This window comes from Xenopus laevis, chromosome 1S (genome assembly GCF_017654675.1).
Source record: "Xenopus laevis strain J_2021 chromosome 1S, Xenopus_laevis_v10.1, whole genome shotgun sequence".
In the NCBI taxonomy this organism is placed as follows: domain Eukaryota; kingdom Metazoa; phylum Chordata; class Amphibia; order Anura; family Pipidae; genus Xenopus; species Xenopus laevis.
The window spans coordinates 40,573,475-40,590,336 of NC_054372.1; the positions used below are offsets into that span (position 1 = coordinate 40,573,475).

General features: G+C 37.8%; 1 protein-coding gene across 2 annotated transcripts in view; it reads left to right on the forward strand.

Moving 5' to 3' along the window:
• Nucleotides 1–16,862, forward strand: part of marchf1.S (membrane associated ring-CH-type finger 1 S homeolog) — a 67,513-nt gene that overhangs the window by 16,780 nt on the left and 33,871 nt on the right. The window contains exons 1-2 of one of the 2 annotated variants that reach the window (XM_041579531.1): nt 228–652; nt 7,149–7,329. In XM_041579531.1, the coding sequence (XP_041435465.1) occupies nt 618–652; nt 7,149–7,329 (216 nt within the window). In that variant the 5' untranslated portion in view covers nt 228–617. Of the gene's footprint in view, nt 1–227; nt 653–7,148; nt 7,330–16,862 lie in introns of those variants that run through there. The other variant, XM_041579530.1, reaches the window with a different exon arrangement.

Below are 16,862 nucleotides of genomic sequence, written 5' to 3' on the forward strand. Positions count from 1 at the left end.
AAGATGACGTTACACAAACCACCCCTGTGATGACAATAACATCAGCTGTTAGAGAGCCTGGTTAAAAGCAGGTCAAAAGAAGGCGTAGACGTAAAAAAACAACTTGTGAAACCTGCAAGCATTCTTGATGTAAAAAAGAAACCTAAAACCTGGTAGGGAAGCTCAGAGGACTGGACCAAAAGATACAGATTCCTCATCCGATGACCAACGTTTAGCCACACCTAGAATGAAAAGAAATGAAAAGATGAAAGTATTCAAGAAAAATCACATTGAACTTATGAAGGATCCTCGGACACTGATACCATTGAAATGGCTTCTCTGCCTTGTAAAATCACAAATGAACTAAACCCATATCCCACCAATGTTTACAACTCCTACCACAGAAGAAGGAAAGTGTTAAAAAACAAAGATACCAGCGTATCCTTAACTTCAGGGCTACCTGCTGAAACAACCAGTTTTGTTAACAGAAAAACAAAAAGAAAAAGAAAAAGAGAATTTCTGCACAGATTCCATTAAGTGTCAAGGTTTCTGTCAAGACGATAATAACATCATCAAGAAAAACATAAGAGGAGAAAGTTCAGGGGCAGAAGTTCAGGCACCAGTCACCACAGTGCCCCATGTACAGGATTCTTCACCAGTTTAATCCAATGAGGTGAGGATTTAGATGTATGCAGGTTAGTTACTGTATACTGTATGTTGTGCAGTGTTCTCAGAAAATGGGTTCTCTAGATTGCACAGCCTTCTGTGTTATAAAGAGGCACTATACCCCCTTGTTCAACATGCATTCCAATTGTAGGGCTTGTGCTGAATATACTTTTTGTTTTGGTCATGAAAAAAATAGGGATTTGTGTTCATTCTTGAGCTAAAAGGAAACAGCTTTCACAAAATCGTCGGGAGATTTGCAAAAAAAGTAAGCTAATAGCACATTTTTCTTAGGGGCAGATTTATCAAGGGTCAAAGTGAAAATTCAAATGAAAAAAATCTAATTTTGAGCTATTTTTTTGTGTACGACTAGGGAATAGTCCAAATCCAATTCGAATATGAAAAAAAATCCAACATTTAAATCGAAATTTATCATGTACTGTCTCTTTAAAAATTCGACGTCGACCATTCACCAATTAAAATCTGCCGAATTCCTTTTTTAGCCTATGGAGGATCTCCTAAAACCCATTTCGGTGGACTTTGAAAAATTGAAGGTTTTGTTTTAAAAAAACTTTGTTTCAAATTCGATTGAAAACGGCCTATTCATCTGAAAAAAAAACTTTTTTTAATAAATTTCGGTTGGTCTTTTTTTATTTGAATTTTGAAGTTTTTTTTATTCGAAATTCGACCCTTGATAAATCTGCCCCTTAGTGTTTGGTACAGGTATGGGTTCCGTTATCTGGAAACCCATTATCCAGAAAGCTCCAATGTCTGCCATAGACTCCATTATAAAGTATCAAATAATCCACATTTTTTAAATTATTTCCTTTTTTCCTGTAATAATAAAACAAACCTTGTACTTGATCTAAACTAAGATATAATTAATTCTTATTGGAAGCAAAAACCAGCCTATTGGGTTTATATAATGTTTACATGATTTTCTGGTAGACTTGGGGCAAATTCACTAACCTGCGGAGTTGCGCTAGCGCAGGCTTCGCCACACTTCGCCAGGGCGCCGCTAATTCACTAAAATCCGAAGTTGCGCTCAAGGAGGCGAAAGGTAGCGAAGTTGCACTAGCGTTAATTTGTCAAGGAAAGCGCAGTTACGCTAGCGATGCCTAATTTGCATACAGCACCAAGTTAAAGTACAATGGACGTATATGTAGCAGCAAATACATTACACTACACAAGGCTGGGAAAGCTTCATAAAATAAAATAGAGTTATTATTTTGCCCTATACATGTGCCCACTGTATAGTTTATGTGCCATATGTTAGGAAATGTAGGGGGGAAGGAGGGTACCCCAAAAAAAATGTACGACCTTTTTCAGCCTATCACCCTTAAAAAAGGAAAAGACGCCAGCGTTTTTTGGGACTTAAAAAAAATGTCAACTTTTTTTTGAAGCAATCCCCCACTTCGCCTGGTCTGAGGTGGCGAAGGCAAGTCTGGCGCAAGAGGTAATGTTCAGTAAAATGCGCAAGTTAGTGAATTACCGTAGTTACGTCCCTTCGCCATAGTGCAACTTCGCCTGGCGTAAGGGTGCGAAGTAGCGATAAAGTAGGTACACTTCGCTAGCGAATTTACGCCAGCACCCGTTAGTAAATCGGCGAAGTAAAGAAATGACGTCACGCTGGTGGATTTGCGTTAGCGTTAGGCGCTTCGCACTTTAGTGACTTTGCCCCAAGGTATGAAGATCCAAATTATGGAAACATCTGTTATCTGGAAAACCACAGGTCCCAATCATACTGTACAATAAATATGTTTAAACTTCCTGGTGGAATGATTATTTCTTTCTTTTATTTCAAACCTTAAAGTGGAGTAGTATTTGAAGATTTTAGGAGAGCCATGCTGTGGCATAGAGGCAACTCAAATAAGTTATTGTTATTTTTCAGCTTTATAAGGCTAAACACATTAAAGTGGTAAACACATAATTCCTGTAGTTGCTACGGAGCATTAATAATGGTTTTCCTGTCCCAGATTCCAAGCTTGGTAAAATGCTCCAACTGAATTGGGAAAGGATTATCTGTCCAATCAAATGTGTTTGTACAATCTTAGATCTCAGAACTCATTGTACAGAGCAGTGGAATATGCAGGGGAGCTCCACCAATGAGGCGAGTTGAGGCCCTTTAAGTAAGGGTTGCCAGGGGCAGCAAAAATGCCGCTCCTGGTAACTTTAGGAGCCAAATTTTTAAACCGGAAATTTGACTTTTCTAACGCATAGAGTGAAATTTTCGTTCTCCGATTTCCAGGTAAGCGTGACAGGCTGGGAGGGCGGTATTTCGAACGCTGACTCAGACGGCGTAACAGGCTGGAGCGCACCTGGGAATATGTTGACAAAAAATAAGATAATAACATTACTTAAATGGCACCTGTTGCCAAAATATTTTATCCCCAACCAAAGTTGCGGGCTAAAATAGCTCGCACTCCAGTTGAGGGTAACAATAGTTTCTTTAAAAAAATTCCCGGTGCATGCGCCCGTGCCAGAGTGCATGTGCATAGTGCGCCTTTGACATCTCATGCATGCACATAATTAGCAAATAATTAGCACATAATTAGCATTGCAGCATTCACTCATTATGCACATGCATGTGCCCCAACAAGGCCACTAGAACAGGGAGCTCCCTTCATGGTGGTCCTGGCGGGGGCAAAAACCCAAAAAACTACTGTTACCCCCAACTGGAGTACGGGCTCTATGAGTATTAAAAATGGCTAGAATTATGGGTAGGCAGAAAAGGCATGTGGCTAGGATGCAAAGTTGGAGGAGTGCCAGGCACGTACCTCTTTGGCCACCTTCCCCTAGATTAGGTACTTGTGTCCCCCAACTCCGGCAGCATCCATGATGATGGCAGGAGCATGTATAAGTGCAAGTATGAGCAAAATCTGATTAATATATTTTTAGACACACACACCTTTTCTATTTATTATAGGAATACATGTATAGTTTGTAAGTTATTAATGCCATCTAGTGTCTAAATAGTGATAATGCAAGTCAGTGGAGCAATCACTCTGTATAACTAGCGATCTACCCAGAAATGTCAATGTCGGTAAAAAATGACCTACTATTTTCTTCAAGCTCACTGATTATACCGAAGTTGACAACCATTAGAACAATTTCATCGTTACTGCAAATATGGTGGAGCTTCCCTGTCTTATTTTAATCCTGTTGAGACCTTTGCAGAAAATAAATGGGCAGTTACATGTACAGCAAATAATACACAGTCTAACGCAAGTCCCTGTCATGTTTGGCTGTGAGAAATAATTTGCTTTTCAACATACAGAGAAAAATCCATTTCTCCTATTACTAAAGTGTTTATTTGTGATGCAAACCAAGTACATTTGGAGCTCTTTCCTCTTTATACAATTGCTTATAATAGGGATGCACTGAATTCATCATTTTTGAATTCTGTCCTCCACAGAAAATTCGGCCAAAGCCAGAACCAAATGTGAATCCTAATTGGCATAGAAAAAGTAAAAATTTTTTTTTTTTTAAAAGTTTTTATTTTTGCATTTTCAAAACAAAACAAACATACACAGACATGAAAATAAGAAGAAGACATACATATCGAAAGCAGAACCAGCAGTCAGAACACCATCGCACAATCAATACAATCCTAGTGCGTCCCCTCGTACTCCAACCAAGCTCCCCAAATGCCCTCGAACTTCTTGGGGCAACCCCTTGCAACATAAACCAGTTTCTGGTTAGGGAGGATATTATTAACCTGGCTCCTCCAGAAGGTAACGGTTGGGGGTTCCACCGATTTCCAGTGTAGGAGGATAGATTTTTTTGCATAAAATAAAAGCTGTAGGTAGCACAGTTTGACTACAGATTTCAAACCCAGATCATCCATAACGCCCAGGAGACAGACTAAAGGGGTCCTAAAACTCGGGACAAGAAAAAGTAAAATTTAATTAATTGTAAACAAAAACTTGTCACGTTATTTTTCCAGAACTTTACAGTCACATGACTTTTAAGCTAGTGCCACACAGGGGCCAAAATCAGCCCCCACACATCTGATTTTGGCAGGAAAATGCTAACGCTCATGTTTCTTCATTGAAATTAGCCATGTGCGCTTGTACCCGAGCTGACAGGTAGGACAGAAGGCTAATGTTCATGTAATGGGTTGATTTTTGACCTCCATATTTCAGCAAGGTGATTTAAGCCCCCATGTTGCACTAGCCTAAGGGTTTGGATTTGGTTTAAATTAAAACAGGATCGGACAAATCCAAATTGTGCAAAAGATGCTAGGATCAGGTCCTTAATAGAATCCTAGTTTTAGTGAATTCCTAACGGTAACACAAATAAAGGCTCACTCTGATCCAGCAATAAATTAGTTACAAAGGTTAAAGTGAGAGTATATTTCATTGCTCGCAAGCTGTTTGCTACAGACATGGTGGCAGGGTTGTATTTAGGTCTGGTGCTGCTCTAAGCCTCCTACCCAGGACCCATGATATTCCATTGAAAGTAACACCCCCTCCCCTCAGCTTTGCTGATTTAGGTAAGTAGCTGGGGGCTGGGAAAATATATTTTTATTTTCAGTTTACAGCATTACAGCACTAAAACTGCTGCCCATGGGTACCTGGCACCTTTGTGGTGGAGCATTTGGTCAGGCACCTCTAACCTCAATAAATGGTCATTGATGTAAGAAAATATTCTGATGTTATTTCCAGGATATCCAAGACAGTAAATACATTCAAAGTTCACCTTGGCCTTGCTTAGCCCCCCCCCCCCACTACTTTGTACCAACTATTGAGGGGCAGCTCCACAGCTTGCAAATACACTAGTCCTGCATTTATCAAATAAAGATGAATTCCTTTCTGATTCATATCCCACTTTGAATTACATGATTAAAAAAAGACAATGGATGCCTTAGATACATCTAAACCTTATAAAGCTTCCCAGCACCCAGTGCAAGATAAAATGGAAAAGAACCAGAGAGATAAGAACAGAGCTTTTACAATGGCTGACAATTCCATGGAAAAGTGGCAGTTTCATGTCAACGTGTCAGGAAGAAAAATTCAGCAACAAAACGTTCATGCCAAATATTATGACAAAGATCTCTATAGAGGCACAGGCATTTTCAGATATGGCTTTCTTTTCCTTTTGTATTATACAGCACAGAAAATTATATAACGGTGTCAAACTCTTTCATGAACCAATCCATTTCTTTCTCATTGGGCTGATTTCAAATGTAAAAGTAAGTCCTGCTCTTCTATGTTGAGCTGTGAATTTTCTCTTTACATACTATCAATAAAGCTCTGCTGTGAAAAGACATATAAAGTTCTGTCATCAGCAATGATAAGGAACATCAGCATGGCTTTGATTCACTATGCATCTTGAATCTTTCTAGAACAAAACAGAGTTATTTGGAATTGTAGAGTGACTACATCCATTCTTCCACTACACATTGGATTTGGAGTCCCTCATGTACAGTATCATAACCTTTCATACCTTAATCTAGCAAGTACAATAGTACACTTGTACAGCTGCTCCAGTCTCATGAATTATTTCCATGTCTGCCTGGTGTTTTGCCTTTCTTACTAATGCTTTATTGGTTCAACCTCCTTCTCTATTGTCTGATTCACATCCTTTCTCACTTGCTTTAGCTATTAAAACAGCTTCAGCTCCAGTACTCCTAATCCCCCATCCCCAGGGCAGCCATCAGTAATCATGGGGCCCCATACTACTGAATTAACAGGACCCTTTCCTTCAGGGGGCCCTAATTAGTAGCTCATTGGTTACCTGAGCCTCCTAGTTGGTGAGCTGTGCCAACAAGTAAAATTGTGCCTCAATGAAAAAAATGTCCCTTGTCTGCATGGCCACATTTCTTATCTGTCCATACCACTAACCATTTATGCCAAACTCCTTCATGATCTGCCCCAACTACTGATCAATTATCACAAACTCAAACCATCACCCTCCCACCCTCCACCTACTCACCATAAGCCATACCCCTTACTCATCCTGTGAATCATGCTCTACACCTGACTACAGTCCTCCTTGAACCCCCTTGATGGAGGTCCTGGCCTACCCCCTCCAATGCTTTATTCATCAGCCTGTAGCCTTGTGCCTTTATATGGTCACAGAGCAACCCCTCAGATACAATTTCTGATAATTATGAAATCAATGAATGGATTATTTTTACATTTCTTGTCCCACCAAGACCGCATATACAGATATTCTACTTTTAGAATGACAGTTGAGCTATAATATTTTTTGAATTGCTCCTACATGTGTTGTGGCATCTTTACATGCTTCAAGATAATTTATTACTCCTGTTTTAATTGTGATGATTATTGATCTACTATTTAGATCAATAATTCTTTGAAAGAACCTTCAGAAGAATTCAGTAACATACCTGTAACTCATAGGAAATGAAAATGTCCCCAGGACAGAATCAACTCACTAAAATATTTCTGTGATTTATCTAAAGAACATCTTGGCAATATCATTCTGATTTCTCACTTGCCTGATCAGCATTGTTTCTGCTCTTGCAATACTTTTTTCAGAATCTGTCATTGCGAGGGAGATGAAGAGAATCCTCTCATTACTCCATGTCTATGCACTGGTACTCTGAGATTTATACACCAGGCATGCCTACATCAGTGGATCAAAAGCTCAGACACGCGATGCTGTGAACTTTGCAAGTATGATTTTGTAATGGAAACCAAGCTCAAACCACTAAGAAAGGTAAGGATGTCCACATAGTATAATGTGAGTTTATTAACTTGCATTAAGATGTATTTGTTTCACCAATGGTCAGTATAGTCTGTTTCTGTCTCAATGAAATATAATCTGAACACACATTTCCAGACATTTTACTCAGTATGTATGTTCATTGCCAAAACATAAATGCATGGACCTTAAATAGCGCAACAATTTAAAAATAGGCCTTATCTATGTATGTGAGTGGGAACTGAAGAATGTAAAAAATCAAAAACCAGTGGTCTCATCCTCTGGGATTATTGTCAATTCATTTAGGGGCAGATTAATCAAAAGTCGAATTTCGAAGGTAAAAAACTTTGAAATTCGACCATCGAAATAGGTCAAATTCGATAGTCGAACTTTTCTTTTTGAATTTATTTGGCCGTTTTTGGTCTAATTAAAATCGTTCGACCATACGGTGAAATCTTCGGAAATTGAACGATTCGAATGATTTAGTTGAGCGATCGAGCGATTTTCAAAAAAAATCCTTCGACTTTTAAAACTTAGCCAAATTTTGGCTAGGTTCTAGGAGGTCCCCATAGGCTAACATAGCAATTCGTCAGGTTTAAGGTGGTGAAGTGTCGAAGTAGAAGTTTTTTAAAGAGACAGTACTTTGATTTTCGAATGTTTGAATATTCAAAGTATTTTCTATTCGAATCAAAGTCGAATTTGGCCTATTCGATGGTCGAAGTACCCAAAAAATACTTTGAAATTCGACGTTTTTCAAATTCACTTCGCCCCTTAGAGATTGCCGCTCTCAGCAGTGTTTTCAATACTTTCTGCAGTGTAAGAAGGGGTGGAAGCCAAAATCTAATTAAGCTTAGGTATTGGTACAGATGTTCCCTGGATCGTAAACAGAAGAAAAAGTTTCCGGCAGTCAAGCCACCTTTCATCAGATATCAGGGTGAATTAACTACTTAAAACTTTATATTCTGCTGCAAACATAAAGATGTGACACACCTATTTAACACAAGTTGTGTGTGCAATTCCTAAATTTGCTTTGCAAAGACTAAAACCAAAACAGGAAGCAAAGAGACCCTACATACAAGGAATTCCACTCTAGTCACAAGGGATATATTTGAGACACAAGATACAAAAGAGACAAATACAGAGACATAGTTGAGTGATCACCAGGCCTGGATTTGTGGGTAAGCCACAAAGGCCTGAGCCTAGGGTAGCAAGATTTTAGGGGTGGCATGCCACCCCAATTCTAATTTTTTTACAGAAGCACTGGTGCTCCGATGAGAACCTGCACACTCATGCTTGGGGTATGATCCTCTAAAGTGGAGATATAAACTTATTGGCTGAATTTATTTGGTATCAGTAGGAATGTGAATGATGGCGTACCTTATATGCATCAAGGAAGTTAGAAAGTAGACTTGGTGGGTGAGTTCTGAGGTGTATGGCAATGTGAAATGTTGGTAGTTCCTGCTCTATTAAAGACTTTTAAAGGAGAATTCAACCCTAAAATTAAAAAAACCCTACCCCACATAGACTCCCCTCCCTCCAGCCTAAGTGTTACCCTGGGCAAATGCCCCTAACTTTTTAGTTACCCCTCGGTACAGATTCAGGCATCGGAGTTTACAGGCACCATCTTCTTTTCTTCAGATATCTTCACAATGAGACTGGTTTCAGCGCATGTGCAGTTGTTGCACAACAGAAAATTGCTCCAACTGCGCATGCACCGCCATGCCGGTCTCATTCCGAAGAGAAGATGGCTCCCGTGAACTCTGATGCCTAAATCTGCACCGAGGGGTAAGTAAAGAGTTAGGGGCATTTGCCCGGGGTGACACTTAGGCACTTAGGGGGAGGAATGGGGAGGGTCTATGAAGGGTAGGGGGGTAGGGTTTTTTTAACTTTAAGGTTGAATTCTCATTTAAACCTTCATATATGGAGGATTCACTGGAAGTTAAAGAAGAGAACAAAGAAAAGTCTAAGGCCACTGGAGAGACAAAGCAATAGATATATGAAATGCACATTTGAAGAGGAATATCTAGGCTTTTATTTCTCTTGAGATAGACATGCAAGGATTAATACATTTTACTAATTTCAGTTATTGTCAGCATTATTTAGCAGGGTAGACCAAGTGTACTCTTAAAATTAACCTAAGCATAATACTCAGGAAAGCAAATCATATGCAGCGCTGCCCTTGAGTGAAAACACTAATGAGATTTGCTATCTCGCCTGCATTACATATGCATGAAAACCCTCAACACATTTACATCTGAAATTTCATCTTACATCTATCCTGTAAGTTAAATGTGTGATTTTTCTATAAAGTTGCTCGTAAAATTTAATGAGAAATAAGCATGGGAAATAGAAATGGACGATAAGATTGATTAATATTTATTTATATATGTGCGTGTTTCACTTTCAAGACTTTGTTGTTATATAATTAAATGTATTGACTTTTTAAATATTTAAATTACAAGTAAAACACATTTATGGAGCAACACACTTAAGTGTTGGAATTTTTTTGTGGGTCATATTCAACTGAACCACATTTAAACAAAAAATGATTACATTTTCTGTATGTGGCTGCCAACTTAGGGGTTATTGACAATAGACATAGCCTCTTGACCCATATAGTTCTCTTGATATATTGGAAATCCATTTGGCTTTGCCATATAATTACATTTACATTAGTAATTCTATTCATTTTTTGTTTGTCAAAAAAACAAAACCTTCAGCCTTTGTTTATAAAAATGCTTTACACTATATACTTTATATCAATGTTGGATTTGTTTTCGATGCTTAATAAATTATAGAATAACTGATATAAAAACAAAGTCAAAAGCAATTTCCAAAAAAAAAACCTGAATGTTTTAAAATCAAAAATTGCAAGTGTCAATGAAAAGGGAGCAAATTTCAATGTTTGAACTTTTTGTAAACTTTGGTAAATATAGCCTACAATATTTATAAATACAGTAGTATACTATGTAAATGTAAGTGCATGCCAGACTCCACACCCTGGCAATCACTCCACTTCCAAGATTTGATAAAACCTATACCAACCGCTTTAACAAACCACACAAGACTATGACCCAAAAACAAAGCGGGGAGGCAGTGCTTGAATTGGAGTTAAAAAAGTTGAGGGATACTACTGTATGTACGCCAAGGCTATGTTGAGCTGAAATAAGAGACTTATACAATTATAAGCCACAACCACCAACAGTTTCTGGTTTTACCAACTTTAATACAAAGCTATTTTGCTATTTCCATTTTGGTATTTCCTTCTAGTAAACAGTTTGATGCCCAGCATGTATATATTAAACCTAAAGGGACCCCAAAATTAAAATTGTGCATATAACTTTCTTGGCTGTCAATTCTGCAAACACTGTACCCTGCCTGTATTGCCCGAGCTTATCATATATTACCCCACATTATTTCATATATATATATCATTCTCCCACCATTTTTCAATCTTCTACAGTATTCTACCTTAATTTTCTCTTTTTGCTCCCCTATTTTCATCATCATTTATTCATATTTTCATCCTCTACTCCTGTTCTCGATAACCCTCTCTGATGCTATCACATGGGTATTTCAATTCTCCATCTCATCTCTACTTCTCTCCTAGCAATCTTTTATCTCCTAAATGCTCGTTTAACTTTTGCATTTAACCTCTCCAGTTTATTTGAATGCAGAAGTGGGGATGCGCAACATTATTAATAAATATTATTACAATGAAACTGTTCCAGGATTAAAAACTCTTGCAACCCCCCCCCAAGGGGACACAGAAAGAAGTGGAAGAAGTGAGGACCATCAGCTGAGATACCTTTGAATATTTTCTAGTAATAAATCTTTCACTTACCTAGTCAAAGGCTTCTTTCCTAATAATCAGTACCAGACTCCCCCTTTATGATTAAAAAATATATTTTTATGTCAGGTCAACGGTGCATTCCCTCTGTCTCTTGTCTGTAATTACAAACTAGTGTAACTACTACTGTGATCAATTAATTATGGAATATGTAATTAGCTTTTAAATGACATTGTAAATCAACCAATGAACCATTGGAATAGACGCCTCAGGCATATTTTTGAGTAGTGTGTCATTAATGGTAACAGGGGAATGGCAACTGGTATGCTTGAAGTAATAGTTTGTTTTATAAGACATTATGTTTCATTCAAGCACGGGAAGTATAGCACTGATTCATTCTGACAATCATAAATGTAAAGTGGCTATATCCTACTGTTTCTTTGGGCTGGTCAGTCTGAAAATAAGAATTCATGTTTAAATACCGATTTGTATCCTTCATTTTATATCCAATTAACATGAATCATACTACATAATTTCAGTATATAAATGGAATCTTTGTTGTACAAGCTACAGTATACAACAAGTGACTACTTTTAATAAAGTTTGGATGGATGGTGAATTTTAGATTATTTTTGTTTTTTTTTATTTGCAGGTGAATGTAATAATATTGCATGTAAACCCTCAACAACGCATGTCTTACTGCTCACATCCAGCAACCTGTTAACAAGATCTAGGGGCACATTTACTAAGCTCGAGTGAAGGATAAGAATAAAAAATACTTTGAATTTCGAAGTATTTTTTTGGCTACTTCGACCATCGAATTGGCTACTTCGACCATGACTTCGACTTCGAATCGAACGTTTCGAACTAAAAATCACTCGACTATTCGACCATTCGACCTTTCAATAGTCGAAGTACTGTCTCTTTAAAAAAAAACTTCGACCACCTACTTCGCCACCTAAAACCTACCGAGCACCAATGTTAGCCTATGGGGAAGGTCCTCATAGGCTTTCCTAGCAATTTCTGATCGAAGGAAAATCGTTCAATCGAAGGATTTAATCGTAAGATCGAACGATTTTTCCCTCGATCGTTCGATTGAACGAATTGCGGTAAATCCTTCGACTTCGAATATCGAATATCGAAGTCAAAGGATTTAACTTAGATGGTTGAATATCGAGGGCTAATTAACCCTCGATATTCGACCCATAGTAAATGTGCCCCCTAATGATGGCCATACATTTGGTCAAAAGTCTGGAAGATTACCCAACTATCTGGGCATATAGAGCACATTGGGGACAGGTTTAGAAGCCAACCCAGTCATCTTATTGGATTGCAGTTTGGTGGGTCATAAGAAAACAATTTCTGTCTTCAGTGCCCTGGGGGCTTGAGCCAAAATTAAAGGAACTAGTAGCTATTTGGCCATCTCTGTGGATAGCAATATTATAACAATTCCTACTTTAGGCAACTGACCTACTGGTTGGAGATCCTAATGTCCAGCTCATGTATGACTACTTTCACCCACTGTAGTATGAGAATGCCAATCTCCACACTGGGTAGTTTGAACCTAATGATCTGTCTCCTTGGAACATTTGTCAGTGACATTAAAAAAATGCTCTTGGAATTGCTTGTTGCTTCATTTTGTGGGCTGAAACAGAGCTGACTCCTAACCCAAGGCTGAATTAACTACTTATTAATTTACATTAACTGACAAAACAGTAAGGGACAAATTCATCAAGGGTCGAATATCGAGGGTTAATTAACCCCTAGATATTCGACTGGTAATGAAAATCCTTCGACTTCGAATATCGAAGTTGAAGGATTTTGCGCAAATACTTCGATCGAACGATCGAAGGAATAATCGATCGATCGAACGATTAAATCCTTCGAATCGAATGGATCGATCGAAGGATTATCCTTCCACCAAAAAAACTTAGCCAAGCCTATGGGGACCTTCCCCATATTCTACATTTAGTCCCTGCCCCAGTGGAGATTGCAAAAGTTCCACACAACATACACTAGGGTATTTTTCATAATTGCGGAGTGGGAGGGATCCAGAGTGTCCAGCAGAAACCCAGAAACAGAGTGAAAATACAATCTCTATGTTAATAATTCTCTCTTCAGCACATATGGACACTACGGGGCAGATTTACTAAGCTCAAGTGAAGAATTCGAATGAAAGTAAATTCGAATTTCTAAGTATTTTTTTGGGTACTTCAGCCATAAAATTGGTCAAATTCGACCGATTTCGATCTAATCTAATGATTCGAACAATTCGAAGTAAAAATCGTTCAACATTCGATAGTCGAAGTACTGTCTCTTTAAAAAATACTTCGACTTCATACTTCGCCACCGAGCTACCAACCTACTGAGGTGCAATGTTAGCCTATGGGGACCTTCCCCAGCACTTTTCTAAGCCTTTTTTGATCGAATAAAAATCCTTCGATCGATCGCTTAAAAACTTTCGAATTGTTCGATTTGAAAGATTTTATCGATCAAATGATTTTTATTAGATCAAAAAAGCTTAGAGAAGTGCTGGGGAAGGTCGAAGCATTTGTGCTAAAATCCTTTGAATTCGATATTTGAAGGATTTTACTTTGAGGGTTGAATTCTAGGGTTTATTATTAACCCTCGAAATTCGACCCTTGATAAATCCGCCCCTAACTGTGCAAGGCAGACCTACTGATTATTGTGCTACCATTTTATTAAACACTCTTTATCCCGGTCTACACCACTGTTACTACAGGAAGAATTGGCCATTACTGTATTAAAATGAAAATATGAAAATACAGAATGTTCCTTATTACTGAATATGAATTCTTTTGCGTAGTGGTTAACATGTATGCGAGTGCTGATGCATCAGCGACCTCTGACTTTATGCAGCAGCCTTGAGATTAAATCTTCCACCGCATTTTTTTTACTTTTCATTGCACTAAACATATTTCATGATCCTGGTTTTCATATTCTCAGTAACCTCAATTACCAGTGTGATCAAAGCGTCCATTTAGAGGAACTGGCTGTGACTGAAATATCTGCTCCTTTTCAGAACTATAAAATATTTTGTTTTCATAAAAGGAAAAATTTTAAACTGTAAGCTGTAAATGTTCTACTCAATTTAATGATTTAATTGTCTTGGTAAGGGCTAAAATCCAGCAGTAATGTAAACAGTGGGTTTATAGACCCTTTGACCCCAGCAATTAAATGCTTCAGGACATTGTACCTGCTGTGGTTTAAAGGCTTTGTTAATAGGTAAGTAGAATAGCAGCCATACAATTTAAAAGGCATGTAAAGTCTAAAATAGAATAAGGCTAGAAATGCTGTATTTTGTATACTAAATATAAACATGAACTTACTGCACCACAAGCCTAATCAAACAAATCATTTATGCTTTCAAAGTTGGCTACAGGGGGTCACCATCTTGTAACTTTGTTAAACATCTTTGCAAGACTAAGACTGTGCACATTCTCAGTGTGGTCTGGGCTGCTTAGGGATCATCATAAACAAAGCTGCTTGAGTTCTGCCTGGCTGGGAAGTAAGGCGGGGCTCCCCCTGCTGTTCATAAGTATGATTGTTTCCCTGCTCAGCAGTTAGGGACCGTCTGACAATTCCTATCCATAGCAGTAAATGAATACAGTCAGGTTTCTTATAAAAACGGTACACATTTTTTAATCAAAGTATATTGGAGATAGGTTTCTTTTTCATTATTTTTTTGCCTTTACATGCCCTTTAATAGAACTGCTGCTTTGAAAAAGCCTGACCAAAAAGAAAATAATAGGAATATTTTGGTGTAAGTTCTTCCTTTTTCTCAGCTCTCTGAAAATGGCCAATGCTAAACAGCATCAATATCTAACATAGAAAAAACAATATTGGCTAAAGGTGGAAATGTTCATATCAGAAACAACCTTCTACTCCGTTTGGGTCTAGCAGACAATAAATAACGCAGCAAAACAGGCAAATTTTGTCTAGCACTCCTAAACTGATTGTCACAGTCTGTTTATGAGATAGCGTGTTAGCTTAAAGAAAGCAAAACATCTTTGCAACCATTTTTCATTTCTTATCAGCAAAGTCCAGTATCTATATTTCTCTTAAAACTAGAATTGGGAAGACAAAACAAATAATCTATTGAAGAAAAAGTAGCTTTCGGAAGGGCTAAGTTTTGAGGTTGAGTAAGGATAGTGGAAAAAGGAAAACAGACAGTATATAAAAAGTATTTTTGCTAATATTTTTCATTTCTTATTCTATTGGCTATTTCCTAAAACTAAAATAGGAAGTTAAAACCTATAGGATAAAGCAGGATGAATATGATTTTCAAACCCAAATTAGTAAAAAAAAAAAAGGGGGGCAATATAATTTTATGCCAGGTCATTTTAAATGTCTGTAATTGTTTTTACAAAATATGCTACACTTGAAAGTAATATCGGGTCTCTGCATGTTACCAAGCAATTTTAGCTCTCTTTCTATTGACATTCTGAGAAACACTGAGCTAGGAAATAATTGTAAAAAGATTTCAGGAGGAAGATTATAGACTTGTGATAATAATACGGAAAGGTCTTCTTGAAAGGATCTGAACATAGGGGCACATTTACTATGGGTCGAATTACGAAGTTAAACAACTTCGAAAATTCGACCATCAAATTTGATACTTCAATAGTCGGCCGTTTTTCGATCAAAGTAAAAATCGTTCGATCGATTAAATCGTTCGAATCGAACGATTTTACAAAAAAATACTTTGACTGCTCAAAACTTAGCCAAACACTCAGTTATAGGAGGTCCCCCATAGGCTAAACAGCAATTCGACAGATTTAAGGTGGCGAAGTGTCGAAGTCAAAGTTTTTTAAAGAGACAGTACTTCGTTTTTCGTAATTCTACGTTTTTTTCAATTCAAAATGAATTTTGGCCTATTCTATGGTCGAAGTACCCAAAAATTCACTTCGAAATTTGACGTTTTTGAATTCGAAAATTCACTTCGACCCTTCAATAAATGGGCCCCATAGCATACATTTCAACATATTAACTCTTTGGGGCAAATTCACTAACGGGCGAATTATCATCGACAACTGCTAAGCCACACTCTGCACCACTTCACCAGGCACAAATTTGTTACAACTACGCTAATTCACTAAAATGCGAAGTTGCATCTCAGCAGCCTTACGCTGGTTAATTATTTCGCTAGCCAATTATTTAATTTTTTTTATCACACATAAGTCTTTAAAAGTTGGGACTTTTGAAGGCAATCCTGCTTGCCAGCTTTAAAAAAAAGTCGCCAGCGTGTTTGACAACTTTAATGCATTTCCAGCATACAGGATATGATGTCATAAGATTGAGGAAGATGTTGCTTTGTTTTATCAGTTCGCTTGGTCTGAGGTGGCGAAGTAAACTCTGGCGAAAGCGGTAACGTTCTGTAACATTTGCACTTTGAATTTGCAGAGTAACAATCGTTCACCAGACTGAAAAGTCGGCTGGTGAAAGAGTGTGAACGAATCCTATCGATGGTCTTGTTCGCTAGCGAACACCTGTGAATTGGCGATGTCTCTGTGGATGGAATTTCTGGCAAATTGATGCTAGCGTTGGCCACTTCGCCCTATAGTGAATCTGCCATTTTGTGTTTAATTTCGGAGGTTTAGTTGTTTGAGTAATGAGCAAACATTTGTTTTTTTTAAATTGTGTGTTTATAAGAAGTAGTAGCAATTTTAGGACCAAAAAAGTGGCCAATATTTTGCAGCTTTATCTATATGTGTGTCTCCATTCTGATTCATCTACT